The 13,277-nt window shown below is 38.8% G+C and overlaps 1 protein-coding gene across 2 annotated transcripts in view; it reads left to right on the top strand.

The window, feature by feature from the left end:
• The window catches only part of UGGT1 (UDP-glucose glycoprotein glucosyltransferase 1), a 111,051-nt gene that overhangs the window by 61,408 nt on the left and 36,366 nt on the right, over positions 1-13,277 (top strand). The window contains exons 19-25 of one of the 2 annotated variants that reach the window (XM_019968860.2): positions 3,295-3,415; positions 6,910-7,008; positions 8,285-8,308; positions 8,802-8,896; positions 10,902-11,108; positions 11,791-11,922; positions 12,711-12,841. In XM_019968860.2, the coding sequence (XP_019824419.2) occupies positions 3,295-3,415; positions 6,910-7,008; positions 8,285-8,308; positions 8,802-8,896; positions 10,902-11,108; positions 11,791-11,922; positions 12,711-12,841 (809 nt within the window). The remainder of the gene's footprint in view (positions 1-3,294; positions 3,416-6,909; positions 7,009-8,284; positions 8,309-8,801; positions 8,897-10,901; positions 11,109-11,790; positions 11,923-12,710; positions 12,842-13,277) is intronic. The other variant, XM_019968868.2, reaches the window with a different exon arrangement.

The raw sequence follows: 13,277 nt of genomic DNA, 5'->3' as shown, positions 1-13,277 counted from the left end.
AATAGGATTGTTTCCTTAATCTCTAGTCTTTTGTTGTTCGGAATCTAATTTCTGTGCATTGCATTTTCTATGCACGTAATTTCTGTGCACTAATTTTGTACCTTGCAACTTTACTTCTGTTTCATTGACTATGCTAAAGCCTTTGACTGTGTGGATCACAACAAACTGGAAAATTCTTAAAGAGATGGGAATGCCAGACCACCTTACCTGCCTCCTAAGAAACCCATATGCAGGTCAAGAAGCAGCAGTTGGAACTGGATATGGAACAGACTGATTCCAGATTGGAAGAGGAGTACATCAAGGCTGTATATTGTCACTCTGCTTATTTAACTTATATACAGAATACATCATGTGAAATACTGGGCTGGATGAATCACAAGCTGGAATCAAGATTGCCAGGCGAAATATCAACAACCTTAGATATGCCACACTAATGACAGAAAGTGAAGAGGAACTTAAGAGCCTCTTGATGAGAGTGAAAGAGGAGAGTGAAAAAGCTGGCTTAAAACTCAGCATTCTAAAAATGAAGATCATGGCATTCAGTCCCATCGCTTCATGGGAAATAGGGAAACAATGGAAATAGTGACAGACTTTATTTTCTTGAGCTGCAAAATCACTGCAGATGGTGACTGAAGCCATGAAATTAAAAGATACCTGCTTATACAAAGAAAAACTATGACAAACCTAGATAGCATATTAGAAAGCAGAGGCATCACTTTGCTGACACAAGATCCATCTAGTCAAAGCTATGGTTTTTGTAGTAGCATGTATGGGTGTGAGAATTGGACCATAAAGAATGCTGAGTGCTGAAGAATTGATGCTTTTGAACTGTGGTGCTGGGGATGACTTCCTGAGAATCCCTTGGACACAAGGAGATCAAACCAGTCAATCCTCAAGAAAACCAGTCCTGAATATTTGTTGGAAGGACTGATGCTAAAGCTAAAGCTCCAGTACTTTGGCCTCTTGATGCGAAGAGCTGTCTCATTGGAAAATACCCTCATGGTGGGAAAGATTGAGGGCAAAAGGAGAAAGGGGCGACAGAGGATGAGATGGTTGGATAGCATCACTGACTCAATGGACATGAGTTTGAGCAAACTCTGGGAGATAGTGAAGGACAGGGAAGCCTGGTGTGCTGCAGTCCATGGAGCTGCAGTCCAGAGTTGGATATCACTCAGTGACTGAACAACAACAGCAGCCTCACCATATTCACCGATTAGTTCCAGTGGTTTTCTGGTGGAATCTTAAAGGATTTTCTGTGTATAGTACTGCAAACAGTGACAGTTTTACTTCTTCTCCAGTTTGTCGTCCTTTTATTTTTCTTCTTTGGTTGCCATGACGAGGACTTCCAAAACTATGTTGAGTAAGAGTGGTGAGAGTGGCCATTGTTGTCTTGTTCCTGATCTTAGGGGAAATGCTTTCAGCTTTTCACCATTGAGAATGGTGTTTGCTGTGGGTTTGTCATATCTGGTCTTCATTATATTGAGGTAGGCTCTCTCTATGCTCATTTTCTGGAGAGTTTTTTTTTTTTTTTAAATAAATGGGTGTTGAACTTTGTCAAAAGCTTTTTCTACACCTTTGAGATGATCATATGATTTTTACTCTGTTAATATGATGTATCACATTGCTTGATTTGCATATATTGAAGAATCTTTGCATTCTGGGATGTGCAGATGTGTGAGATTCAAAGTGTGTATAGAGATATAAATGAAGCAAAATTGTCACTTAAACATTCCTGTTCCTCACTGTTCATTTTTCTTTCTGCAAACAATCCCTGTGTGTGTGTTTGTAGGTGGACTCCATTTAAAGGTATGTATAATTTTCATAGATGTTGCCAAATTTCCTTCCTTCAGTTAGGCTTTTATCATAGAGACCAAAGTTATATACATGGGCTTGCATCTATACTGAGTCATTGAGTACCTTTGTAAGTCTTTTGAATTGTGTAGTTGGTTTGCTGCTGCTGCTGCTAAGCCACTTCAGTCGTGTCCAACTCTGTGTGACCCTATAGATGGAAGCCAGCCAGGCTCCCCTATCCCTGGGATTCTCCAGGCAAGAACGCTGGAGTGGGTTGCCATTTCCTTTTCCAATGCATGGAAGTGAAAAGGGAAAGTGAAGTCGCTCAGTCGTGTCCGACCCCCAGCGACCCCATGGACTGCAGCCCACCAGGCTCCTCCATCCATGGGATTTTCCAGGCAAGAGCACTGGAGTGGGGTGCCATTGCCTTCTCTGGTAGTTGGTTTGTATGCTCATTATTGGCTTATAGTTTGAGATTTTGTATGTGAGTTATTGCTCTTGAGGTAAGTAGCCACAGAAGATGCCTGAATGGATTTTTTAAAGACTTGACTGTGTATATTTCATTCACATCTGTTTCCCCTGAAAATCATGTTGAAGTATGGTTTTGTGTGAAATATTTTCAGTGTGAAAGTTTATAAGTTTACACAGCCACATATACTAGATCACCTTCATGAAGTACAAGTATTTCTATAATATGAGAAGCATGAAAGGGAAGAGTTAATGATAAATGATTTCTTTTTCCCCAATGTAATTGTGACCCTAGAAATACAGGATTATTTGGATGCCTGAGATTGAAAAAGGCTTGGGGTAATTTTTTTTTTTCAGAGAATATTAACTGCTTTAGTGAAGTCATTTGGCTTTGTTCTTTAGAGAGAAGCTTACTGTGAGTAGATCTCAAGGTGGGTTTTTGCTTGTGTTAACTCCAGTTTCTCAAGCTTGCTTGTTTCTGTGGCAAGATCGAATAAACATGGGTTTGCATTTCATATGCACTTCTCATTAGCTTTGTGGCTTTGAGTAAGTTATTTAACCTTACTGTACCACATCTTGCTCACATTGTCGAACAGATTAGAAATACTGTACATAAAGAGCCTGCTTGGCAACGACAAGAACCTATAACTTGGTTATATATATATATATATATATCTCCCTATAACTTGGGATAACTTCTATTTTTAGCTGTTACTAGTTTGTCAGAAGATAATATAAAAATGATTTTTTAGCTCCTAATAAATCTATTGATCAGTGGCTCAGTGGGTAAAGAATCCACCTGCAATGCAGGAGATGCAGGAGACACAGGTTTGATCACTAGGTGGGGAAGATCCTCTGGAGAAGGAAATGGCAACCCACTCCAGTATTCTTGCCTGGAAAATTCCTTGGACAGAGGAGCCTGGTGGGCTGCAGTCCATGGGACCACAAAGAGTCTGACATGACCGAGTGGCTGAGCACTACTCAGATTTGTTTAATGTGCTTCTTGCCTGCATCCTGTCTCTTTTTTTCCTGTAGGGTGAACTGTCCCATGATCAAGATGTGGTAGAGTATATCATGAATCAGCCAAATGTTGTTCCACGAATCAACTCTAGGATTTTGACAGCTGAGCGAGAATACCTGGACCTAACAGCAACCAGTAAGTAACATTTCAGGAACACTTTAGGCTTTTTTGATTTGTCTTTCAAAATCCTGTATTTATTGGATTGTAATGTTCAGAAGATAATCCAAGATTGTGACACGATTTTGTTTAAACTCTTTGTACCTTGATTTCATTATATGAGCCTCTAAATTTACAAGAGTTTCCTCCAGAGGAGAGAAATTCTTCCTGGATAAATCTTTGTAAACTCTGAAAGTTATTCAATGTCTTTTAAATGCCAGCTAAACATAGGCAGTAGATGGTAGGAATGGTCCTGGATTATTGGCTTTCTTACAGTCCTAAAGCTCTTAAGCAGCTGTTTTCTTCCTAGGTCTGGTGTCAGTTTCAGCAATAATGTTGACAAATATCTCAGAGAGCTTTACTGTGTGGACTTAAGAATGCCTTTTTAACAAATAAAGCTTCACTGAGAAATACCGTACTTGCCATAAAAGTCAACCTTTCAAATTGTACAGTTATAATGTGTACTGTTTTTAGTATATTCTCAAAGTTGTGTGATCATCACACTGTCTAATTTTAGACTCCTCCGAAGGAAATGATGTACCCCGTTAGTAGTCCCTCTTCTAGTAGTAGTCCATTTCCCACTTCTCCTGTCCTTCAGCAACTACCTAATTTAGTTTCTCTTTCTATGGATTTTTCTGTTCTGGATATTTTATATAATTGGAAGTTTTTTGTGACTGGCTTCTTTCACTAAGCATAAAGGTTTTTAAGGTTCATCCACGTTGTAGCCTGTCTCAGAACTTCCTTTTTACGACTGATTCCTTTTCCATTGTATAGACAGGCCATACTTTGCTTACCTGTTCCTCAGTTGATTAATGTTTAGGTTGTTTCCACAAGAATACCTTTTTGTAGCTCATGAAACTGAATACCGGAAAAACAAACAACCTAGTCAAAAAGCGGGCAAAATACATAAACAGATATTTCTTCAAAGAAGACATACAGATGGCTAATAAACACATGAAAAGATGCTTAACATCACTCATTATTAGAGAAATGCAAATCAAAACTACAATGAGATATTACCTCGTACAAGTCAGAATGGTCATCATCAAAGATCCACAAGCAATAAATGCTGGAAAGGGTGTGGAGAAAAGGCATCCGTTTTGCACTGTTGATGGGACTGTAAATTGATACAGCCACTGTGGAAGACCGTATGGAGATTCCTCAAAAAACTGGGAGTAGAACTACCATATGACCCCACCATTTCACTACTTGGTATATACCCTGAGGAAACCAAAATTGAAAAAGACACATGCACCCCAATGTTCACTGCAGCACTGCTTACAATAGCTACAGCATGGAAGCAACCTAGATGTCCATCGACAGATGAATGGATAAAGAAACTGTAGTACATATATATATATATATATAAAAATGGAATGTTACTCAACCATATAAAGGGTCACGTTTGAGTCAGTTCTAATGAAGTGGATGAACCTAGAGCCTATTATACAGAGTGAAGTAAGTCAGAAAGAGAAACACAAATATTACATATTAATGCATATATCTGGAATCTAGAAAGATGGTGCTGATGAACCTGTCTGAGGGCACCAGTGTCTGAGGGCACAGATGCAGAGAGCAGACGTGGGGACATGGATGGGGGAAGGAGAGGGTGAGATGCATGGAGAGAGGCATGGGGGCGCACACACGCTACCACGTGTGAAATCGACAACCAGTGGGGATTTGCCCTGTGACTCAGGGGCTCAGACTGGGGCTCTGGAACAACCTGGAAGGGCGGGAAGAGGGGGGTGGTTAGAGATGGAGGGGACACGTGCGCACCCATGGCTGACTCTTGTTGATGTATGGCAGAGGCCAGCTCAGTATTGTGAAGCAGTTTTCCTTCAGTTAAAAATAAGTAAGTTTGGAAAATGAACAAACTGAAACAATGCCTTGTTTAGAAGTTAACCCCAGCTGCAGCTTGTTCTTTGCCTTTGCTGGAGACTGTGGAGGCCACTGTGACGAACTGCAGGAAATGACATGGAGCTATCATTATTTGCTCAGGAAATCTCACGGGGAAGAAAGGATATGTTAACGGTGAAGTCAGAACCAAGTGTATTCGTTGTGGTAGTTGAGTACGATAAATATATAAATCTATTTGTGATTGGTACTTGATTGCGGCTATCTCTGTTCTACTTGAAACTAAATTCCTTTTCTTTCAGGCAGAATAAAATGGTTAAATATAGGCAGAGGAAAAATTCATATGTATGCTTATATTTGAAAAAAAAAGGTAGTTAAGAAAATGCTTTTTTACCAGAAGAATTAGTAGTGCAAGGCAGGCAGTGTTATGAATCTTCATCCTGTTTGTTGTTTCCATCATTTTAAATTAAGCTGTAAAGAGTTATCTTTGGAGTACTGATGAATAAGGAACGTAAAAACAGCTCTGTGTTTTGGGATATCTTTCTCCACTGAGTGTTAACACCCTCACCTGTGACATGATGCCAGTCCCCAGTGGCAAGGACGTAGTCGCTTGGTGAGCGTTGTGAAGCTGTTGGTGAAGGAGTAACTGGCATCCTCCTAACCCAGTGGTTATAGCTCCATTATCTACACTGCTCTTGGCCTTTGCTGTCCTGCAACCAAGTTTTAAGGCCATGGTACTTCCTCCCCTCCCCTGCATATAGCCAACAGTATGAATGGATTATGTCTGTCATAATCGCTTACCATTACTAGAACATTGATTGAGCAGATTGTAGGCCTTCGGTGTGCTTTCTTTAATGAAAAGATAGATGGGTGAGGGTGGGCAAGCAAGCTGTGCTTGGAGGGTAGGGCAGAAAGCAGGGCGTTTGTATTGGGATGTGAGTAATGCAAAGACCTGGGATGATTGCTAGAGATAGAGGGTTTATGATACCAGGCTGGAGACCACTTTGTAGGTAGGAAGAAATTATGAAGTATTTAGAGCAAGAGAGTGACTTGATGAAGCTGGAATTTTGGTAAGAGTAATCTGAGGGGAAATGATTAATAAGAGCAATTGCACATAGGTACTAATAGGAAAAATATATATCTAAAAATGACCTCTTATTTCTTTTAAGGTTAGAAATGTTATTATGATAGAGATGAAATAACTAAAATATGCGTTTTCTTATATTTTCTCTCCCATTTATCTCCTCTTATCCCCAAATAGAATAGGGAAGTGTTTACTATAGGGATGGACTATGGAAAGGGGAGGTGAAGTTAAAGTCTCTTTAAAAGATCATCCTCTAGGTATAAAGTGAAAAAATAGGAATAAAATTAATTTAAATAATCAAACTAACACATATATGAGAGTTATATGTCAGATGGGTACATTTTCCCTTTGTGTCTTAAAATATGATTAATGAGGTAGGGGTCATGTTGTTAACTTGTTCAATGAACTTGGAACAATATATTTTGCTCATGCATTTTGTTAAAACATATGTTATGGTCAAATAAGGTTATCAGTTGAATGTTAACATTAGCTTGAATTTAGGCATATTAATTATAAATCTAATTTTTTTTTTCAGATAACTTTTTTGTGGATGATTATGCTAGATTTACCGTCTTGGATTCCCAAGGCAAGACTGCTGCTATAGCCAACAGTATGAATTATCTGACTAAGAAAGGTAATTCATTTTACGCTTAACCTTGGATTCAACTTTTTTTTTTTTTTAGTATCTACAAAAATTTAGTGTCTGTTGAGAAAGAGATACCATAATTTCTTTTATTTTTTTGTATAATTATTTGAGTCTAGAAATTACCTATTTAAATTTAATTTTTATATATATTTGAAAATTCAGATGTTGTCTATAAATTTTATGTGCTGTGTGTGCTGTGCTTAGTCGCTCAGTCATGTCCAACTCTTTGTGACCACATGGACTATAGCCCATCAGTCTCCTCTGTTCATGGGATTCTCCAGGCAAGAATACTGCAGTGGGTTGCCATGCCCTCCTCCAGAGGATCTTCCCAACCCAGGTCTCTTGCATTGCAGGTGGATTCATTACTGTCTGAGCTACCAGGGAAGCCCAAGAATACTGGAGTGGGTAGCCTAACCCTTCTCCAGGGGATCTTCCTGACCTAGGAATTGAACCAGGGTCTCCTGCATTGCAGGAAGATTCTTTACCGGTTGAGCTACCATAATAGACATAAAAGGCAAAAAGAAAAATTTTTTCATGGTTCAGAATAGAAAAAGAATTATGTAAAAATGGTTTAATGCATTGCAGATTGGTTTGACTCACCTCTTCAATGACAACATTGGATTAAATTTTTGGGATTTATAGATAAGTGAAGTCAAAGTCGCTCAGTTGTGTCCAACTCTTTGTGACCCCATGGACTATACAGTCCATGGAATTCTCTAGGCCAGAATACTGGAGTGGGAGGTCTTTCCCTTTTCCAGGGGATCTTCCCAACCAGGGATTGTCTCCCACATTGCAGGTGGATTCTTTACTAGCTGAGCCGCAAGGGAAACTTGGTTCAAGAAATCCTTGTGACTGTTTTTAAGCTGATTTTGATACAGAGTTCTTTATGCAGATCAAAATTATGTAAAATGATACCCTTTTAATGAAAGACAGATGTTTTCCCTCTCTGGTTACATTTATTACCCTTTTAAAGCACCAACTGTCATTTAAGGTAGCTATTTTTATTACCATTGTAGTTTTCTCCCAGAGAGAAGTTCTGGCTTTTCAAATGTATATTTAAATACAGTCCATTGCTCCATTTGGTTCCTCTAAGAAATTGATTCCGAGGAGTCCTTGTATAGTTCTGTAACACAAATGGGACGAAGAACCAGAAAAAAAGCATAGAGGATGTTGGGCATTATTTAAAATTTGTCTCTTAAGTTGACATTAATTAGAGAAATGACATTTTCTTTTTTTCTACTCTTTTTCCTTTACTTTTGTCCAGGAATGTCCTCCAAGGAAATCTATGGTAACTTTAAACTTCAGAGTGTTCTATTCCTTTTATTTATTTTTTATTAATTATCTTATGTGGTTCAGGCACTGTTATAATTCAGAATTTATCGCTACTTTATTGGAATGTTTCTGGAACCTGTGGGTAACAGATATATTATCAATGCAGATAAGTTCTGTGTGTTTGTAAAGAGTTATATTATAGAAAGTTACAAATGAATATGATTAGAGACTATCATATTTTACCCACACTCTCAAAGACTTTTTCATTTTACATGCTAACAGATGCCCAAACCAAAACAGAATTAATAAATGCATGTTTCTAATTTCTAATTAAGCCACATGGAAGGTTATCATGCTTTCATTCTAGTATCAAAGTTTCGCTGCTTTTGCTTTGTATCTTTATTTTTTGCATGGTTTGCAGAAATTACTTGACTTAATAGCAATACTGAAACATAGGATGTGCTTTCTCCCCTCCTCCCACTCAGTATGTTGTGTTTGTTTTTCTACAGATGATTCTTTTGTTAGACCAGTAACTTTTTGGATTGTTGGGGATTTTGATAGCCCTTCTGGAAGGCAGTTGTTGTATGATGCTATTAAACATCAGGCAAGTATCTCCTACTTCAGTCTGTGTCTTTGTTTGAGGCTGCAGTATCTTCATGAGCACCTGTGTGCTGATAATATTCTGGTGGGGAGGCTGAATCCTGCATTTTTAGTGCTTGGGGAGAAGAAGCATTGTTTTCTCAGAGGTCTGGCAACTATTGAGAAAGCCGAGAAGACTGCAACATTCTTTTTTTTCTTTAAAAAATTTATTTGTTTATTTATGGCTCTGTTGGGTCTTTCGGGCTCCTCTTCCTTACAGTGCACAGGCTTCTCATTGCAGTGGCTTCTCTTGTTGCAGATCATGGGCTCTAGGCTGCAGCTCAGTAGTTTTGGCAAACTGGCTTAGTTGCTCCACAGCAATGTGGGATCTTCCTGGAGCAGGAATCGAACCCACGTCCGCTGCACTGGCAGGCAGAATCTTAACCACTGGACCATCAGGGAAGTCTGGGAATAGATTCTTTTAGAGGGAAAAATAACGAGATCTTCATCATAGACAAGTTTTTAATTGTACTACTGTTCATGCCCTTGCTGAAGAGATGCTGCAAAGTTCATTTTGTATATTGTGTGGAAGAGACAGAGTCCTTACCTTGACAGAGGTCCAGATATGGGAAAAATATTAACCAGGCACATCAGCGCCTATGTAATAGAAGTTGGTGTAGGCACGCAGAGGGATGCACATACAGGTGGCCTGAAAGCTAGGCAGGGTATCACCTGTAGAAGTGGACTGAATAGCAGTGGTGAACAGTTGAAAAAATATCACCTCTTCTAGAGATCCTCATTGTCAGAGAGAGAGTTGTTACATTTCCTGAGTAGTTTCAGATTGGATCTTCATCCAGGTTTCACACCCCTCTGACCTGTGTCCCTTTACCACCCTGTGTCCTAAGGAGGCTCACTGAAATACTGATGTACTGAGTGCCTTTATTGTCCAAAGGAACAGACTAGATGGTGTGGTCAGTTCAGAGTTGTATTTGTGAGCAGTCCTGGAAGGATGATATATGTATAATGCATTCTTAAATTGATAAAGCTTGTGTGGTGGTAAAGTGGGAGAACGGGGAGGGAGTAACTGAGGTGACACATAGGTTCAGAAGACAAGCACACATTAACAGGATGTACATTGTCAACGTGTGACCACCCCCCAGGTACAGAAGTAGTCACCTCAAAGTATGGCCCTGCCTGCGGCCTCATCACTATCCCTCTCCGGTCCCTCTCCTCACAGCCTAGGCTTGCCTGTTACTTACTTTGTTTAAATAGACTCTTACAATATTAACATGTGTTTGTTTGCATTTGATTTCTTTGCTCAACATTTTTGAAATTTATCCATGGCTTTACAAGTAGTGGTAATTAGTTCTTTTTCATTGTGCAGTCGCTGTACCACAGAGTTTTGTTTGTTTAGTCTGTTTGATGGACAGTTGGTTTGTTTCTAGTTTGGGGCTAGAAGAATGCTGCAGTGAATACTCAGGTACATGTTTTTAGATACACATCAGTATGAATGATACACATAAGTATGAATTTCTGTTGCTATGGCCCTTTTTTGTTTTTTTTGGTCCTAGATATCTTCTTCCACATGAATTCTTGACTTTTTACCCAAGGAGAGATTAATTTTTGCTAGAAATCTGTAAATCTGTAAAGGGTTTGCGCAGAGCCCTTCAAGAGGGTTGTGACTTGTGGTAGTAAAGATGGGTGTAGTTGGGATTCACATGCCCAAGTGAGGCATAACATGCATAAGAAGAATGCAAAGTGTGTTGGGAAAATACAGGACTCTGACAATCTGTAATGTATTCCATATTTACAGAGATGGCAAGAAATGAATTGGAAAGGTAGGTTGGGGGCCAATTCATATAAGGGTTTGAATGCCTAGTTACAGCATTTTAATTTTATTTGGTATGCAGAGGAGAACGACTGAAGACTTAAGTGTTATTTGCTACTTATGGAATATGACTGATGTTAATGCTGCTTTTTAAGTTCAAGACATCTACCATATAACTCTTAATTTCCCATTTTGTAAATAGAAATCCAGTAACAATGTTAGAGTAAGCATGATCAATAATCCTAGTGAAGATATAAGTTATGAGAAAACTCAGATCTCCAGAGCAATCTGGGCTGCTCTCCAAACCCAGACCTCCAACTCTGCTAAGAACTTCATCACAAAAATGGCCAAGGAGGAGACTGCAGAGGCCCTGGCCGCAGGAACTGACATCAGGGAGTTCTCTGTTGGGGTAAGTCTGTGTATTGCACGAAGCTGCCTTGTTCTGTTATTTAGAAGTTCATTCCTGTGGGCTGATTTGTCCTGTTCCTGTTGATGTCAGGATTTGTGATTGTAGTTCTGAGCTCAGAGAATATTTTTTAAGTTGGAAGAGCCTTTCCAATAAATAACAATTCTGTGATTTTCCCTTTACTTCACTTGAAACTTACTAGGTTTCATGTGTATACATGAGTTTATGTATGCTTTTAAGCACAAAGCCATTGGTTTTGTAAGTTTTTAAAAGGCAGAGTTAATTTAAAAAGTCCAAGTTAATTTATATACTACGTACTTTTGATTGTTGTGTAATTTTAAAACTTTTTATAAAATGATGAGTGTATTTGATGTTTCAGTTAGAAAAAAGGTTCTCTCTTGAAATTAACAAGATTTAAAAATGCATAATAAAGATACCATGAATTATAGTTTACCAATTAAACTATCACATAAAGGACCAGGAAAAGGAAATAAGCAATTACTTGTTAAGTGAGAGGTTGGGAAAAAACGGGAGGAAATGTGGAAAATGGAGACATCATAATGTTAATTATTAAAATTAGTCATAACTTTCCTCTAGAGCATTTTATGATTTATTCATGTGATTATTAATTTTTGTGGTTTTCATAATAACAATTACTTTTCCTTAATAACAATTACTTTCCTAGGGCATGGATTTCAGTCTTTTTAAAGAGGTCTTTGAGTCTTCCAAAATGGATTTCATTTTGTCTCATGCCATGTACTGCAGGGATGTTCTAAAGCTGAAGAAAGGACAGAGGGCAGTGATCAGCAATGGAAGGGTAAGGATTTTGTCCTGAGACAAGGTTGCCTTCAAATTAGATTAGTGAACAGTCTTGGCAGCATTCTTCTCTGAAGCTAGTAAACTCTTCAACAGAGCCACTTTTTCTGAAGGTGATTAGGGCTTATGCAGTGCTGGTGATCATTACTGCCCCCTTGTTTCAAAGGAAGTTTGCTCATTTGGACACAAATGTCCTTACATGAAACCTTCTTCCTGTTTAGTTTTGCCCTGTGAGTGTGTAAGATGGTGAGAGTGTGGTTGCTCTCAGAACATAAATTCCTAAGACCTTTGATACATAAAGTATTTGTATCATGTGGGGATTAAGTTTATGGTTTGTGCAGTTTATATGAACTTAATTGGTTTATGCTTAGAATACTTCATAAATATCTGCACATGTGAAAATGAGACTAGGCAGACATACTAAACTTGAAACTCTTAGCACTTAGGGTGAAATCTCTGGTATCTACCACTGCATTTCTATTTTGGCTTTTTTATTATATTCAGTGAGAATTAATGAAAATGATATTGCTGTTTTATATCAGAGTTTGTTTACTGTAAAAATAGTGTAAAATATTCGAGTCTACACTCTGTTGAGTGTGGAGGAATTGATAAGTGGATAGCCATATGAGTTGATTTGGCTTTTATTTTCACTTTTTCATTGATTTAACTTAGACATAAACATGCTTTGGGTCTGTAAAGTGATTTGGTTTGTAAGGTGGCCTGAGGACAACCCAGGGCTTCTTTGCAGCCTGCTGATTCCAGCACTGACTGCCCTGCTCTCTTTCACAGATCATTGGGCCACTTGAGGACAGTGAATTCTTTAATCAAGACGATTTCCACCTCCTGGAAAATATCATCTTAAAAACTTCAGGACAGAAAATCAAATCTCATATTCAGCAGCTTCGGGTAGAAGAAGATGTGTAAGTTTTGCCATAGAAGAAATTAATCAGTTCAAGTCATAGGGGCTATCTTAATTGGACCTTCCTCATTCTTTAAATGGCACCCCACTCCAGTACTCTTGCCTGGAAAATCCCATGGACGGAGGAGCCTGGTAGGCTGCAGTCCATGGGGTCACTAAGAGTCGGACACGGCTGAGTGACTTCACTTTCACGCATTGGAGAAGGAAATGGCAACCCACTCCAATGTTCTTGCCTGGAGAATCCCAGGGACGGTGGAGCCTGGTGGGCTGCCATCTACGAGATCACACAGAGTCGGACACAACTGAAGTGACTTAGCAGCAGTAGCAGCAGCATTCTTTAAAAAAAAAAATGTTAAACATCTATTCCAAGATGTTTTATCTCTAGCTTTAAAATATAATAATTGTCTTCATTTCAGGTTTACTTATTTTTGCTTCCA

Source organism: Bos indicus, chromosome 2 (genome assembly GCF_029378745.1).
Source record: "Bos indicus isolate NIAB-ARS_2022 breed Sahiwal x Tharparkar chromosome 2, NIAB-ARS_B.indTharparkar_mat_pri_1.0, whole genome shotgun sequence".
NCBI lineage: Eukaryota > Metazoa > Chordata > Mammalia > Artiodactyla > Bovidae > Bos > Bos indicus.
Note: the sequence above shows the minus strand (reverse complement) of the source record. Positions and strands in the feature narration are given on the sequence as shown.